The 16,670-nt window shown below is 55.1% G+C and overlaps 1 protein-coding gene across 1 annotated transcript in view; it reads right to left on the reverse strand.

The window, feature by feature from the left end:
• The window catches only part of LOC142908372 (dynein axonemal heavy chain 1-like), a 127,339-nt gene that overhangs the window by 77,740 nt on the left and 32,929 nt on the right, over positions 1-16,670 (reverse strand). Inside the window, 3 exon segments of the mRNA XM_076058942.1 lie at positions 950-1,113; positions 6,213-6,353; positions 15,264-15,443. Of these exon segments, the coding sequence (XP_075915057.1) occupies positions 950-1,113; positions 6,213-6,353; positions 15,264-15,443 (485 nt within the window).

A 16,670-nucleotide genomic window follows, 5' to 3' on the forward strand; every position in this document is an offset into this window, starting at 1 on the left:
GACTCACACAGTCCAGAGACTCACACAGAGACCCATAGACTCACACAGACACCCATAGACTCACTCAGCCCATAGACTCACACAGCCCATAGACTCACACAGCCCTGAGACTCACACAGAGACCCATAGACTCACACAGAGACACATAGACTCACACAGCCCTGAGACTCACACAGACACCCATAGACTCACACAGACACCCATAGACTCACACAGCCCATAGACTCACACAGCCCATAGACTCACACAGCCCTGAGACTCACACAGAGACCCATAGACTCACACAGAGACAAAGACTCACACAGACACCCATAGACTCACACAGCCCTGAGACTCACACACAGACACATTGACTCACACAGAGACACATAGACTCACACAGACACCCATAGACTCACACAGACACCCATAGACTCACACAGACACCCATAGACTCACACAGACACCCATAGACTCACACAGAGACCCATAGACTCACACAGACACCCATAGACTCACACAGCCCTGAGACTCACACAGAGACCCATAGACTCACACAGCCCATAGACTCACACAGACACCCACAGACTCACACACCCCTGAGACTCACACAGACACCCATAGACTCACACAGTCCAGAGACTCACACAGAGACCCATAGACTCACACACAGACTCACACAGAGACCCATAGACTCACACAGAGACCCATAGACTCACACACAGACTCACACAGAGACCCATAGACTCACACACAGACTCACACAGAGACCCATAGACTCACACAGACACCCATAGACTTACTCAGCCCATAGACTCACACAGACACCCACAGACTCACACAGCCCTGAGACTCACACAGACACCCATAGACTCACACACAGACTCACACAGACACCCATAGACTCACACATCCCTGAGACTCACACCGCTCCCCTTACTCCCTGGCTACGGGCGCTGAGGGGGGTTACCTGAGCTGGCTGATCCACTCGAAGTCATTCGTGGAGGTGACCTCCTCCCGCACCAAGCCAGCCACCACATCCTGGGCGTGAACTTCCACCACGATTAGTGCGGAGAGGACGGCACGCTGGGCTCGGGTCAGCTCGCCACGCACCAGCGCCACCAGCTCAGACAGCTGGCGGGGAGATGGTGAGGGGGGGAGAGGGGGGAGAGAGAGGGTGAGGGGGTGAGGGGGTGAGGGGGTGAGGGGGTGAGGGGGTGAGGGAGAGGGTGAGGGGGTGAGAGAGAGGGTGAGACTCATCACAGAGACCCACAGACTCATCACACAGACACACAGACTCACCACACAGAGACCCACAGACTCACCACACAGAGACCCACAGACTCACCACACAGAGACCCACAGACTCATCATACAGACACACAGACTCACCACACAGAGACCCACAGACTCATCATACAGACACACAGACTCACCACACAGAGACCCACAGACTCACCACACAGAGACCCACAGACTCACCACACAGAGACCCACAGACTCACCACACAGAGACCCACAGACTCATCATACAGACACACAGACTCATCACACAGAGACCCATAGACTCATCACACAGAGACCCATAGACTCATCACACAGAGACCCACAGACTCACCACACAGAGACCCACAGACTCATCATACAGACACACAGACTCACCACACAGAGACCCACAGACTCACCACACAGAGACCCACAGACTCATCATACAGACACACAGACTCACCACACACAGACCCATAGACTCACCAAACAGAGACCCACAGACTCATCACACAGACACATACACTCATCACACAGAGAACTATAGACTCACCACACAGAGACCCATAGACTCATCACACAGAGACCCATAGACTCATCACACAGAGACCCACAGACTCATCACACAGAGACCCCAGACTCATCACACAAAGACCCACAGACTCACCACACAGAGAGCCATAGACTCAGCACACAGAGACCCACAGACTCATCACACAGAGACCCATAGACTCATCACACAGAGACCCACAGACTCACCACACAGAGACCCACAGACTCATCATACAGACATACAGCCTCATCACACAGAGAACTATAGATTCACCACACAGAGACCCACAGACTCACTCACACAGAGACCCACAGACTCACCACACAGAGACCCACAGACTCATCACACAGAGACCCACAGACTCACCACACAGAGACCCACAGACGCATCACACAGAGACCCACAGACCCACCACACAGAGACCCATAGACTCATCACACAGAGACCCACAGACTCACCACACAGAGACCCACAGACTCATCACACAGAGACCCACAGCCTCACCACACAGAGACCCACAGACTCATCACACAGAGACCCACAGACTCATCACACAGAGACCCACAGACTCACCACACAGAGACCCATAGACTCACCACACAGAAACCCATAGACTCACCACACAGAGACCCATAGACTCACCACACAGAGACCCACAGACTCATCACAGAGACCCATAGACTCGCACAACAGAGACCCACAGACTCACCACACAAAGACCCATAGACTCACCACACAGAGACCCATAGACTCACCACACAGTAACCGACAGACTCACCACACAGAGACCCACAGGCTCACACAGAGACCCACAGTCGCACACAGAGACTCACAGACTCACATAGAGACCGATAGACTTATCACACAGAGACCCACAGACTCACACAGAGACCCACAGACTCACCACACAGAGACCCATAGACTCACACAGAGACCCACAGACTCACACAAGAGACCTACAGACTCACACAGAGACCCAAAGACTTATGACACAGAGAACCAGACTCACACAGTGATCCACAGACTCACACATAGAGGTAGTGAGTGGGTGGGTGAGTGAGTGGGTGAGTGAGTGAGTGGGTGAGTGATTGTGTGAGTGACTGATTGGGTGGGTGAGTGAGTGAGTGGGTGAGTGAGTGAGTGGGTGAGTGAGTGAGCGAGTGGGTGAGTGAGTGAGTGGGTGAGTGATTGACTGGGTGAGTGGGTGAGTGAGCGAGTGAGTGAGTGGGTGAGTGATTGACTGTGTGGGTGGGTGAGTGAGTGAGTGAGCGACCGAGTGAGCGAGCGAGTGAGTGGGGTGATGATGGTGGTGATGGTGGTGATGGCAATGATGGTGGTTACGATGGTGGTGATGATGGCGATATCTGGCAAAACAACCCCCTACCTCCTCGGAGTGGACGGCGACGCTGTGGTGGGCAGTGGCATGGGGGAAGAGGGCCAATTTAGGTTGGCCATTCCCCTCATGGCGTTTGTTGCCACTAAAGCGGCCAAATCGGGGCTCTGGACGGGTGCGAGGGGCTGGTAACTCATACCACGGAAAAAAATATCATACAAAGCTTGTGCCAGAGGCCCCTGGGGGACAGGTGCCCATCACGTCTCCTCGCCAAACCCCATTTGGCAGAGCCCGGAGATTGAATCTTTACCTTTGGGGCTCCTCCAGAAACACACCAGAAAAGCCACTTCGTGTGGCCACGTGGAATGTCCGAACGCTCGCTGCGGATGGGGAGAGGCTGCCGCTCCTCTGTCGGGAGCTGGACCGCTACCGCCTGGACCTCTGCGGCATTCAGGAGGTCCGGCGGACCGGCTCCGTCTCCTGCCACCGTGAGGGGTGGACAGTCCTCTAACTCGGGGGCAGCGGACTGCCAAACAACGGGGAGTGGCTCTTCTTCTGAACAAAAATAATGAAAGGGGGCGTGGGAGCGTGGGAGCGTGGCCGGTGAGGTGTGGGAAGCCGCAAGCCCCGGGGCCGCCCTTGGGGGCTCGCCTTCCCGTCAACGGGAGGCGAGGAATGGTGGCGGTCGCGGTTACTCACGCCCCCCCCCGCCGAAGACGAACATCCGTGGAGGGCGATGATAGTGGCGATGATGATGGCGATGATGGCGATGATGGCGATGATGGCGATGATGGTGATGATGGCGATGATGGTGGTGATGATGGCGATGATGGTGGTGATGATGGCGATGATGGTGATGATGGCGATGATGGTGATGATGATGGTGATGATGGTGATGATGGCGATGATGGCGATGATGGCGATGATGGTGATGATGGCGATGATGGTGATGATGATGGTGATGATGGTGATGATGATGGTGATGATGGCGATGATGGCGATGATGGTGATGATGATGGCGATGATGGCGATGATGGCGATGATGGTGATGATGATGGCGATGATGGTGATGATGGCGATGATGGTGATGATGATGGTGATGATGGCGATGATGGCGATGATGGTGATGATGGCGATGATGGTGATGATGGCGATGATGGTGATGATGGCGATGATGGTGATGATGATGGCGATGATGGCGATGATGGCGATGATGGCGATGATGGTGATGATGGCGATGATGGTGATGATGGCGATGATGGTGATGATGGCGATGATGGTGATGATGATGGTGATGATGGCGATGATGGCGATGATGATGGCGATGATGGCGATGATGGCGATGATGGTGATGATGATGGCGATGATGGTGATGATGATGGTGATGATGGTGATGATGATGGTGATGATGGCGATGATGGCGATGATGGTGATGATGATGGCGATGATGGCGATGATGGCGATGATGGTGATGATGATGGCGATGATGGTGATGATGGCGATGATGGTGATGATGATGGTGATGATGGCGATGATGGCGATGATGGTGATGATGGCGATGATGGTGATGATGGCGATGATGGTGATGATGGCGATGATGGTGATGATGATGGCGATGATGGCGATGATGGCGATGATGGCGATGATGGTGATGATGGCGATGATGGTGATGATGGCGATGATGGTGATGATGGCGATGATGGTGATGATGATGGTGATGATGGCGATGATGGCGATGATGGTGATGATGATGGCGATGATGGCGATGATGGCGATGATGGTGATGATGGCGATGATGGTGATGATGGCGATGATGGTGATGATGATGGTGATGATGGTGATGATGGCGATGATGGTGATGATGATGGTGATGATGGTGATGATGGCGATGATGGCGATGATGGCGATGATGGTGATGATGGCGATGATGGTGATGATGGTGATGATGGTGATGATGGTGATGATGGTGATGATGGCGATGATGGCGATGATGGCGATGATGGTGATGATGGCGATGATGGTGATGATGATGGTGATGATGGTGATGATGGCGATGATGGTGATGATGGCGATGATGGTGATGATGGCGATGATGGTGATGATGATGGCGATGATGGCGATGATGGCGATGATGGTGATGATGGCGATGATGGTGATGATGGCGATGATGGTGATGATGGCGATGATGGTGATGATGATGGTGATGATGGCGATGATGGCGATGATGGCGATGATGGTGATGATGGCGATGATGGCGATGATGATAGCGATGATGGTGATGATGGCGATGATGGTGATGATGGCGATGATGGTGATGATGGCGATGATGGTGATGATGATGGCGATGATGGCGATGATGGCGATGATGGCGATGATGGCGATGATGGCGATGATGGTGATGATGGCGATGATGGTGATGATGGCGATGATGGTGATGATGGCGATGATGGCGATGATGGCGATGATGGCGATGATGGTGATGATGATGGTGATGATGGCGATGATGGTGATGATGGCGATGATGGCGATGATGATGGTGATGATGGCGATGATGGCGATGATGGCGATGATGGCGATGATGGCAATGATGGTGATGATGGCAATGATGGTGATGATGGCGATGATGGTGATGATGATGGCGATGATGGCGATGATGGCGATGATGGTGATGATGATGGCGATGATGGTGATGATGGCGATGATGGTGATGATGATGGTGATGATGGTGATGATGGCGATGATGGCGATGATGATGGCGATGATGGCGATGATGATGGCGATGATAGTGATGATGATGGCGATGATGGTGATGATGGCGATGATGGTGATGATGATGGTGATGATGGCGATGATGGCGATGATGGCGATGATGGCGATGATGGTGATGATGGCGATGATGGTGATGATGATGGCGATGATGGCGATGATGGTGATGATGGCGATGATGGCGATGATGGCGATGATGGCGATGATGGCGATGATGGTGATGATGATGATGGTGATGATGGCGATGATGGTGATGATGATGATAGCGATGATAGTGGCGATGATGATGGCGATGATTATCCAGCGGAGACTCACCTGTCCAGCCAGCAACGGAGTGAGCCTGCAGGAGAGCTCCCCGGCCTGGATGGAGCGGGTCACCTGCTGCGCCCAGAACGTCTGGCAGCCGGCGATGACAATCTGACCCGGCCACTGGAGCAACCAGCTGGCCCGAGGGGTCTGTGGGACCACGAGCGTGAGCGGGTGAGTGGGTGACCCGGTGAGTGAGTGAGTGACCTGGTGAGTGAGTGACCCGGTGAGTGACCCGGTGAGTGACCCGGTGAGTGACCTGGTGAGTGACCTGGTGAGTGAGTGACCTGGTGAGTGACCCGGTGAGTGACCCGGTGAGTGACCTGGTGAGTGACATGGTGAGTGAGTGACCTGGTGAGTGACCTGGTGAGTGACCTGGTGAGTGACCTGGTGAGTGAGTGACCTGGTGAGTGACCTGGTGAGTGACCTGGTGAGTGAGTGAGTGACCTGGTGAGTGACCTGGTGAGTGAGTGAGTGACCTGGTGAGTGACCTGGTGAGTGAGTGACCTGGTGAGTGAGTGACCTGGTGAGTGAGTGAGTGACCTGGTGAGTGAGTGACCTGGTGAGTGAGTGAGTGACCTGGTGAGTGACCTGGTGAGTGAGTGACCTGGTGAGTGAGCTGGTGAGTGACCTGGTGAGTGACCTGGTGAGTGAGTGACCTGGTGAGTGAGTGACCTGGTGAGTGACCTGGTGAGTGACCTGTTGAGTGACCTGGTGAGTGACCTGGTGAGTGACCCGGTGAGTGACCTGGTGAGTGACCTGGTGAGTGACCTGGTGAGTGAGTGACCTGGTGAGTGACCTGGTGAGTGAGTGACCTGGTGAGTGACCCGGTGAGTGACCTGGTGAGTGACCTGGTGAGTGAGTGACCTGGTGAGTGAGTGACCTGGTGAGTGAGTGACCTGGTGAGTGACCTGGTGAGTGAGTGACCTGGTGAGTGACCTGGTGAGTGACCTGGTGAGTGAGTGACCTGGTGAGTGACCTGGTGAGTGACCTAGTGAGTGAGTGACCTGGTGAGTGACCTGGTGAGTGAGTGAGTGACCTGGTGAGTGACCTGGTGAGTGACCTGGTGAGTGAGTGAGTGACCTGGTGAGTGAGTGAGTGACCTGGTGAGTGAGTGACCTGGTGAGTGACCTGGTGAGTGAGTGACCTAGTGAGTGACCTGGTGAGTGACCTGGTGAGTGAGTGACCTGGTGAGTGACCTGGTGAGTGAGTGACCCGGTGAGTGACCTGGTGAGTGACCTGGTGAGTGAGTGACCTGGTGAGTGACCTGGTGAGTGACCTGGTGAGTGACCTGGTGAGTGAGTGAGTGACCTAGTGAGTGACCCGGTGAGTGACCTGGTGAGTGACCTGGTGAGTGAGTGACCTGGTGAGTGACCTGGTGAGTGAGTGACCTGGTGAGTGACCTGGTGAGTGAGTGACCTGGTGAGTGAGTGAGTGACCTGGTGAGTGACCCGGTGAGTGAGTGACCTGGTGAGTGAGTGACCTGGTGAATGAGTGACCTGGTGAGTGATCTGGTGAGTGACCTGGTGAGTGAGTGAGTGAGTGACCTGGTGAGTGAGTGAGTGACCTGGTGAGTGAGTGACCTGGTGAGTGAGTGACCTGGTGAGTGACCTGGTGAGTGACCTGGTGAGTGACCTGGTGAGTGAGTGACCTGGTGAGTGAGTGAGTGACCTGGTGAGTGAGTGAGTGACCTGGTGAGTGAGTGACCTGGTGAGTGACCTGGTGAGTGACCTGGTGAGTGACCTGGTGAGTGAGTGACCTGGTGAGTGACCTGGTGAGTGACCCGGTGAGTGACCTGGTGAGTGAGTGACCTGGTGAGTGAGTGACCTGGTGAGTGACCTAGTGAGTGACCTGGTGAGTGACCTGGTGAGTGAGTGACCTGGTGAGTGACCTGGTGAGTGAGTGACCTGGTGAGTGACCTAGTGAGTGAGTGACCTGGTGAGTGACCTGGTGAGTGAGTGAGTGACCTGGTGAGTGAGTGACCTGGTGAGTGAGTGACCTGGTGAGTGAGTGACCTGGTGAGTGACCTGGTGAGTGACCTGGTGAGTGAGTGACCTGGTGAGTGACCTGGTGAGTGACCTGGTGAGTGACCTGGTGAGTGAGTGAGTGACCTGGTGAGTGACCCGGTGAGTGACCTGGTGAGTGACCTGGTGAGTGACCTGGTGAGTGAGTGACCTGGTGAGTGACCTGGTGAGTGACCTGGTGAGTGACCTGATGAGTGAGTGACCCGGTGAGTGACCTGGTGAGTGAGTGAGTGACCTAGTGAGTGAGTGACCTGGTGAGTGACCTGGTGAGTGAGTGAGTGAGTGACCTGGTGAGTGAGTGACCTGGTGAGTGACCCGGTGAGTGACCTGGTGAGTGACCTGGTGAGTGAGTGACCTGGTGAGTGAGCGAGTGACCTGGTGAGTGAGCGAGTGACCTGGTGAGTGAGCGAGTGACCTGGTGAGTGAGTGAGTGAGTGACCTGGTGAGTGAGTGAGTGACCTAGTGAGTGAGTGACCTGGTGAGTGAGCGAGTGACCTGGTGAGTGAGCGAGTGACCTGGTGAGTGAACGAGTGACCTGGTGAGTGAGCGAGTGACCTGGTGAGTGAGCGAGTGACCTGGTGAGTGAGCGAGTGACCTGGTGAGTGAGCGAGTGACCTGGTGAGTGAGCGAGTGACCTGGTGAGTGAGCGAGTGACCTGGTGAGTGAGCGAGTGACCTGGTGAGTGAGTGACCTGGTGAGTGAGTGAGTGACCTGGTGAGTGAACGAGTGACCTGGTGAGTGAGCGAGTGACCTGGTGAGTGAGCGAGTGACCTGGTGAGTGAGCGAGTGACCTGGTGAGTGAACGAGTGACCTGGTGAGTGAACGAGTGACCTGGTGAGTGAACGAGTGACCTGGTGAGTGAGCGAGTGACCTGGTGAGTGAGCGAGTGACCTGGTGAGTGAGCGAGTGACCTGGTGAGTGAACGAGTGACCTGGTGAGTGAGCGAGTGACCTGGTGAGTGAGCGAGTGACCTGGTGAGTGAGTGAGTGACCTGGTGAGTGAGCGAGTGACCTGGTGAGTGAGTGAGTGACCTGGTGAGTGAGCGAGTGACCTGGTGAGTGAGCGAGTGACCTGGTGAGTGAACGAGTGACCTGGTGAGTGAACGAGTGACCTGGTGAGTGAGCGAGTGACCTGGTGAGTGAGCGAGTGACCTGGTGAGTGAGTGACCTGGTGAGTGAGTGACCTGGTGAGTGACATGGTGAGTGAGCGACCTGGTGAGTGAGTGACCTGGTGAGTGAACGAGTGACCTGGTGAGTGAGCGAGTGACCTGGTGAGTGAACGAGTGACCTGGTGAGTGAACGAGTGACCTGGTGAGTGAGCGAGTGACCTAGTGAGTGAGCGAGTGACCTGGTGAGTGAGTGACCTGGTGAGTGAGTGACCTGGTGAGTGACATGGTGAGTGAGCGACCTGGTGAGTGAGTGACCTGGTGAGTGACATGGTGAGTGAGTGACCTGGTGAGTGAGTGACCTGGTGAGTGACCTGGTGAGTGAGTGACCTGGTGAGTGACCTGGTGAGTGAGTGACCTGGTGAGTGACATGGTGAGTGAGTGACCTGGTGAGTGAGTGACCTGGTGAGTGAGTGACCTGGTGAGTGACCTGGTGAGTGAGTGACCTGGTGAGTGACCTGGTGAGTGACCTGGTGAGTGACTGGTGAGTGAGTGAGTGACCTGGTGAGTGACCTGGTGAGTGACCTGGTGAGTGACCTGGTGAGTGACCTGGTGAGTGAGTGACCTGGTGAGTGAGTGACCTGGTGAGTGACCAAGTGAGTGAGTGACCAAGTGAGTGAGTGACCTGGTGAGTGACCAAGTGAGTGAGTGACCAAGTGAGTGAGTGACCTGGTGAGTGAGTGACCTGGTGAGTGAGTGACTTGGTGAGTGACCTGGTGAGTGACCTGGTGAGTGACCTGGTGAGTGAGTGACCTGGTGAGTGACCTGGTGAGTGAGTGACCTGGTGAGTAACCTGGTGAGTGAGTGAGTGACCTGGTGAGTGACCTGGTGAGTGACCTAGTGAGTGAGTGACCTAGTGAGTGAGTGACCTGGTGAGTGAGTGAGTGACCTGGTGAGTGAGTGACCTAGTGAGTGACCTGGTGAGTGACCTAGTGAGTGAGTGACCTGGTGAGTGAGTGACCTGGTGAGTGAGTGAGTGACCTGGTGAGTGAGTGACCTGGTGAGTGAGTGAGTGACCTGGTGAGTGAGTGACCTGGTGAGTGACCTGGTGAGTGAGTGACCTGGTGAGTGACCTGGTGAGTGAGTGACCTGGTGAGTGACCTGGTGAGTGAGTGACCTGGTGAGTGAGTGAGTGACCTGGTGAGTGACCCGGTGAGTGAGTGACCTGGTGAGTGAGTGACCTGGTGAATGAGTGACCTGGTGAGTGATCTGGTGAGTGACCTGGTGAGTGAGTGAGTGAGTGACCTGGTGAGTGAGTGAGTGACCTGGTGAGTGAGTGACCTGGTGAGTGAGTGACCTGGTGAGTGACCTGGTGAGTGACCTGGTGAGTGACCTGGTGAGTGAGTGACCTGGTGAGTGAGTGAGTGACCTGGTGAGTGAGTGACCTGGTGAGTGACCTGGTGAGTGACCTGGTGAGTGACCTGGTGAGTGAGTGACCTGGTGAGTGACCTGGTGAGTGACCCGGTGAGTGACCTGGTGAGTGAGTGACCTGGTGAGTGAGTGACCTGGTGAGTGACCTAGTGAGTGACCTGGTGAGTGACCTGGTGAGTGAGTGACCTGGTGAGTGACCTGGTGAGTGAGTGACCTGGTGAGTGACCTAGTGAGTGAGTGACCTGGTGAGTGACCTGGTGAGTGAGTGAGTGACCTGGTGAGTGAGTGACCTGGTGAGTGAGTGACCTGGTGAGTGAGTGACCTGGTGAGTGACCTGGTGAGTGACCTGGTGAGTGAGTGACCTGGTGAGTGACCTGGTGAGTGACCTGGTGAGTGACCTGGTGAGTGAGTGAGTGACCTGGTGAGTGACCCGGTGAGTGACCTGGTGAGTGACCTGGTGAGTGACCTGGTGAGTGAGTGACCTGGTGAGTGACCTGGTGAGTGACCTGGTGAGTGACCTGATGAGTGAGTGACCCGGTGAGTGACCTGGTGAGTGAGTGAGTGACCTAGTGAGTGAGTGACCTGGTGAGTGACCTGGTGAGTGAGTGAGTGAGTGACCTGGTGAGTGAGTGACCTGGTGAGTGACCCGGTGAGTGACCTGGTGAGTGACCTGGTGAGTGAGTGACCTGGTGAGTGAGCGAGTGACCTGGTGAGTGAGCGAGTGACCTGGTGAGTGAGCGAGTGACCTGGTGAGTGAGTGAGTGAGTGACCTGGTGAGTGAGTGAGTGACCTAGTGAGTGAGTGACCTGGTGAGTGAGCGAGTGACCTGGTGAGTGAGCGAGTGACCTGGTGAGTGAACGAGTGACCTGGTGAGTGAGCGAGTGACCTGGTGAGTGAGCGAGTGACCTGGTGAGTGAGCGAGTGACCTGGTGAGTGAGCGAGTGACCTGGTGAGTGAACGAGTGACCTGGTGAGTGAGCGAGTGACCTGGTGAGTGAGCGAGTGACCTGGTGAGTGAGTGACCTGGTGAGTGAGTGAGTGACCTGGTGAGTGAACGAGTGACCTGGTGAGTGAGCGAGTGACCTGGTGAGTGAGCGAGTGACCTGGTGAGTGAGCGAGTGACCTGGTGAGTGAACGAGTGACCTGGTGAGTGAACGAGTGACCTGGTGAGTGAACGAGTGACCTGGTGAGTGAGCGAGTGACCTGGTGAGTGAGCGAGTGACCTGGTGAGTGAGCGAGTGACCTGGTGAGTGAACGAGTGACCTAGTGAGTGAGCGAGTGACCTGGTGAGTGAGCGAGTGACCTGGTGAGTGAGTGAGTGACCTGGTGAGTGAGCGAGTGACCTGGTGAGTGAGTGAGTGACCTGGTGAGTGAGCGAGTGACCTGGTGAGTGAGCGAGTGACCTGGTGAGTGAACGAGTGACCTGGTGAGTGAACGAGTGACCTGGTGAGTGAGCGAGTGACCTGGTGAGTGAGCGAGTGACCTGGTGAGTGAGTGACCTGGTGAGTGAGTGACCTGGTGAGTGACATGGTGAGTGAGCGACCTGGTGAGTGAGTGACCTGGTGAGTGAACGAGTGACCTGGTGAGTGAGCGAGTGACCTGGTGAGTGAACGAGTGACCTGGTGAGTGAACGAGTGACCTGGTGAGTGAGCGAGTGACCTAGTGAGTGAGCGAGTGACCTGGTGAGTGAGTGACCTGGTGAGTGAGTGACCTGGTGAGTGACATGGTGAGTGAGCGACCTGGTGAGTGAGTGACCTGGTGAGTGACATGGTGAGTGAGTGACCTGGTGAGTGAGTGACCTGGTGAGTGACCTGGTGAGTGAGTGACCTGGTGAGTGACCTGGTGAGTGAGTGACCTGGTGAGTGACATGGTGAGTGAGTGACCTGGTGAGTGAGTGACCTGGTGAGTGAGTGACCTGGTGAGTGACCTGGTGAGTGAGTGACCTGGTGAGTGACCTGGTGAGTGACCTGGTGAGTGACTGGTGAGTGAGTGAGTGACCTGGTGAGTGACCTGGTGAGTGACCTGGTGAGTGACCTGGTGAGTGAGTGACCTGGTGAGTGAGTGACCTGGTGAGTGACCAAGTGAGTGAGTGACCAAGTGAGTGAGTGACCTGGTGAGTGACCAAGTGAGTGAGTGACCAAGTGAGTGAGTGACCTGGTGAGTGAGTGACCTGGTGAGTGAGTGACTTGGTGAGTGACCTGGTGAGTGACCTGGTGAGTGACCTGGTGAGTGAGTGACCTGGTGAGTGACCTGGTGAGTGAGTGACCTGGTGAGTAACCTGGTGAGTGAGTGAGTGACCTGGTGAGTGACCTGGTGAGTGACCTAGTGAGTGAGTGACCTAGTGAGTGAGTGACCTGGTGAGTGAGTGAGTGACCTGGTGAGTGAGTGACCTAGTGAGTGACCTGGTGAGTGACCTAGTGAGTGAGTGACCTGGTGAGTGAGTGACCTGGTGAGTGAGTGAGTGACCTGGTGAGTGAGTGACCTGGTGAGTGAGTGAGTGACCTGGTGAGTGAGTGACCTGGTGAGTGACCTGGTGAGTGACCTGGTGAGTGAGTGACATGGTGAGTGAGTGACCTGGTGAGTGAGTGACCTGGTGAGTGACCCGGTGAGTGACCTGGTGAGTGACCTGGTGAGTGACCTGGTGAGTGACCTGGTGAGTGAGTGACCTGGTGAGTGACCTGGTGAGTGACCTGGTGAGTGACCTGGTGAGTGAGTGACCTGGTGAGTGAGTGACCTGGTGAGTGAGTGAGTGACCTGGTGAGTGACCTGGTGAGTGACCCGGTGAGTGACCTGGTGAGTGAGTGACCTGGTGAGTGAGTGACCTGGTGCGTGAGTGACCTGGTGAGTGACCTGGTGAGTGAGTGACCTGGTGAGTGACCTGGTGAGTGAGTGACCTGGTGAGTGACCTGGTGAGTGAGTGACCTAGTGAGTGAGTGACCTGGTGAGTGAGTGAGTGAGTGACCTGGTGAGTGAGTGACCTGGTGAGTGACCTGGTGAGTGAGTGAGTGAGTGACCTGGTGAGTGAGTGACCTGGTGAGTGAGTGACCTGGTGAGTGAGTGACCCGGTGAGTGACCTGGTGAGTGACCTGGTGAGTGACCTGGTGAGTGACCTGGTGAGTGAGTGACCCGGTGAGTGACCTGGTGAGTGAGTGAGTGACCTAGTGAGTGAGTGACCTGGTGAGTGACCTGGTGAGTGAGTGAGTGAGTGACCTGGTGAGTGAGTGACCTGGTGAGTGACCCGGTGAGTGACCTGGTGAGTGACCTGGTGAGTGAGTGACCTGGTGAGTGAGCGAGTGACCTGGTGAGTGAGCGAGTGACCTGGTGAGTGAGCGAGTGACCTGGTGAGTGAGCGAGTGACCTGGTTAGTGAGTGAGTGACCTGGTGAGTGAGTGAGTGACCTGGTGAGTGAACGAGTGACCTGGTGAGTGAGCGAGTGACCTGGTGAGTGAACGAGTGACCTGGTGAGTGAGCGAGTGACCTGGTGAGTGAGCGAGTGACCTGGTGAGTGAGCGAGTGACCTGGTGAGTGAGTGAGTGACCTGGTGAGTGAGCGAGTGACCTGGTGAGTGAGCGAGTGACCTGGTGAGTGAGCGAGTGACCTGGTGAGTGAGCGAGTGACCTGGTGAGTGAACGAGTGACCTGGTGAGTGAGCGAGTGACCTGGTGAGTGAACGAGTGACCTGGTGAGTGAGCGAGTGACCTGGTGAGTGAGTGAGTGACCTAGTGAGTGAGCGAGTGACCTGGTGAGTGAGTGACCTGGTGAGTGAGTGACCTGGTGAGTGAGTGACCTGGTGAGTGACATGGTGAGTGAGTGACCTGGTGAGTGAGTGACCTGGTGAGTGACCTGGTGAGTGAGTGACCTGGTGAGTGACCTGGTGAGTGAGTGACCTGGTGAGTGACCTGGTGAGTGAGTGAGTGACCTAGTGAGTGAGTGACCTAGTGAGTGAGTGACCTGGTGAGTTAGTGAGTGACCTGGTGAGTGAGTGACCTGGTGAGTGACCTAGTGAGTGACCTGGTGAGTGAGTGAGTGACCTAGTGAGTGAGTGACCTGGTGAGTGACCTAGTGAGTGACCTGGTGAGTGAGTGAGTGACCTAGTGAGTGAGTGACCTGGTGAGTGAGTGACCTGGTGAGTGACCTGGTGAGTGAGTGACCTAGTGAGTGAGTGACCTAGTGAGTGAGTGACCTGGTGAGTGACCTAGTGAGTGACCTGGTGAGTGAGTGAGTGACCTAGTGAGTGAGTGACCTGGTGAGTGAGTGACCTGGTGAGTGACCTAGTGAGTGACCTGGTGAGTGAGTGAGTGACCTAGTGAGTGAGTGACCTGGTGAGTGAGTGACCTGGTGAGTGACCTGGTGAGTGAGTGACCTAGTGAGTGAGTGACCTAGTGAGTGAGTGACCTGGTGAGTGACCTGGTGAGTGACCTGGTGAGTGAGTGACCTGGTGAGTGACCTAGTGAGTGACCTGGTGAGTGAGTGACCTGGTGAGTGAGTGAGTCAGGACTCACGCTGGGGTAGGCTGCGAGTGAGCGGGATAAGGAATCCCGCACGGTGTCCCTCATGGCATGCTCCACCTCCAGCAGCCAGTCCTCAACGTGGCCTCGTGGCGTCAGAGGGCGCACCAGCTCCACACACTCACCCTCAGCACTCACCATGTGTGTGATGAGCAGCTCCTGATCAAACACCAGCTGTACCACACACACACACACACCACACACACTCACTCAACACACACACCACACACACTCACTCACCAGCTCCACACACTCACCCTCAGCACTCACCATGTGTGTGATGAGCAGCTCCTGATCAAACACCAGCTGTAACACACACACACACTCACCACTAACACTCACCAGCTCCACACACTCACCCTCAGCACTCACCATGTGTGTGATGAGCAGCTCCTGATCAAACACCAGCTGTACCACACACACACACACACCACACACACACCACACACACTCACTCAACACACACACCACTAACACTCACCAGCTCCACACACTCACCCTCAGCACTCACCATGTGTGTGATGAGCAGCTCCTGATCAAACACCAGCTGTACCACACACACACACACACACCACACACACACCACACACACTCACTCAACACACACACCACTAACACTCACCAGCTCCACACACTCACCCTCAGCACTCACCATGTGTGTGATGAGCAGCTCCTGATCAAACACCAGCTGTAACACACACTCACTCACTCACCACACTCACCACTAACACACTCACCACTACCAACACTCACCACACACACCACACACACACACACCACACACACACTGACTCACCATACACACTCACCACTAACACTCACCACTAACACACTCACTCACCACTAACACTCACCACTAACACTCACCACACACACTCACCACTAACACTCACCACTAACACTCACCACTAACACTCACTCACCGCACTCACTCACCACTAACACTCACCACACACACTCACCACTAACACACTCACCATGTGTGTGATGAGCAGCTCCTGCTGAAACACCAGCTGTACCACACACACACACTCACCACATTCACCACATTCACCACACACACACCACTAACACTCACCACTAACACTCACCACTAACACTCACCACTAACACTCACTCACCACACTCACTCACCACTAACACTCACCACTAACACACTCACCATGTGTGTGATGAGCAGCTCCTGCTGAAACACCAGCTGTACCACACACACACACTCACCACTAACACTCACCACACACACACCACTAACACTCACCACTAACACACTACACACGCCACACTCACTCACTCACCACACACACACCACACACACTCACTCACTCACCACACTCACTCACCACTAACACACTCACCACTAACACTCACCACACACACTCACCACACACACTTACACAGACA

This window comes from Petromyzon marinus, assembly GCF_048934315.1.
Source record: "Petromyzon marinus isolate PM22_M1 ecotype Great Lakes invasive population chromosome 80 unlocalized genomic scaffold, UKy_Petmar_22M1.pri1.0 chr80_unloc.4, whole genome shotgun sequence".
NCBI classification, from domain to species: domain Eukaryota; kingdom Metazoa; phylum Chordata; class Hyperoartia; order Petromyzontiformes; family Petromyzontidae; genus Petromyzon; species Petromyzon marinus.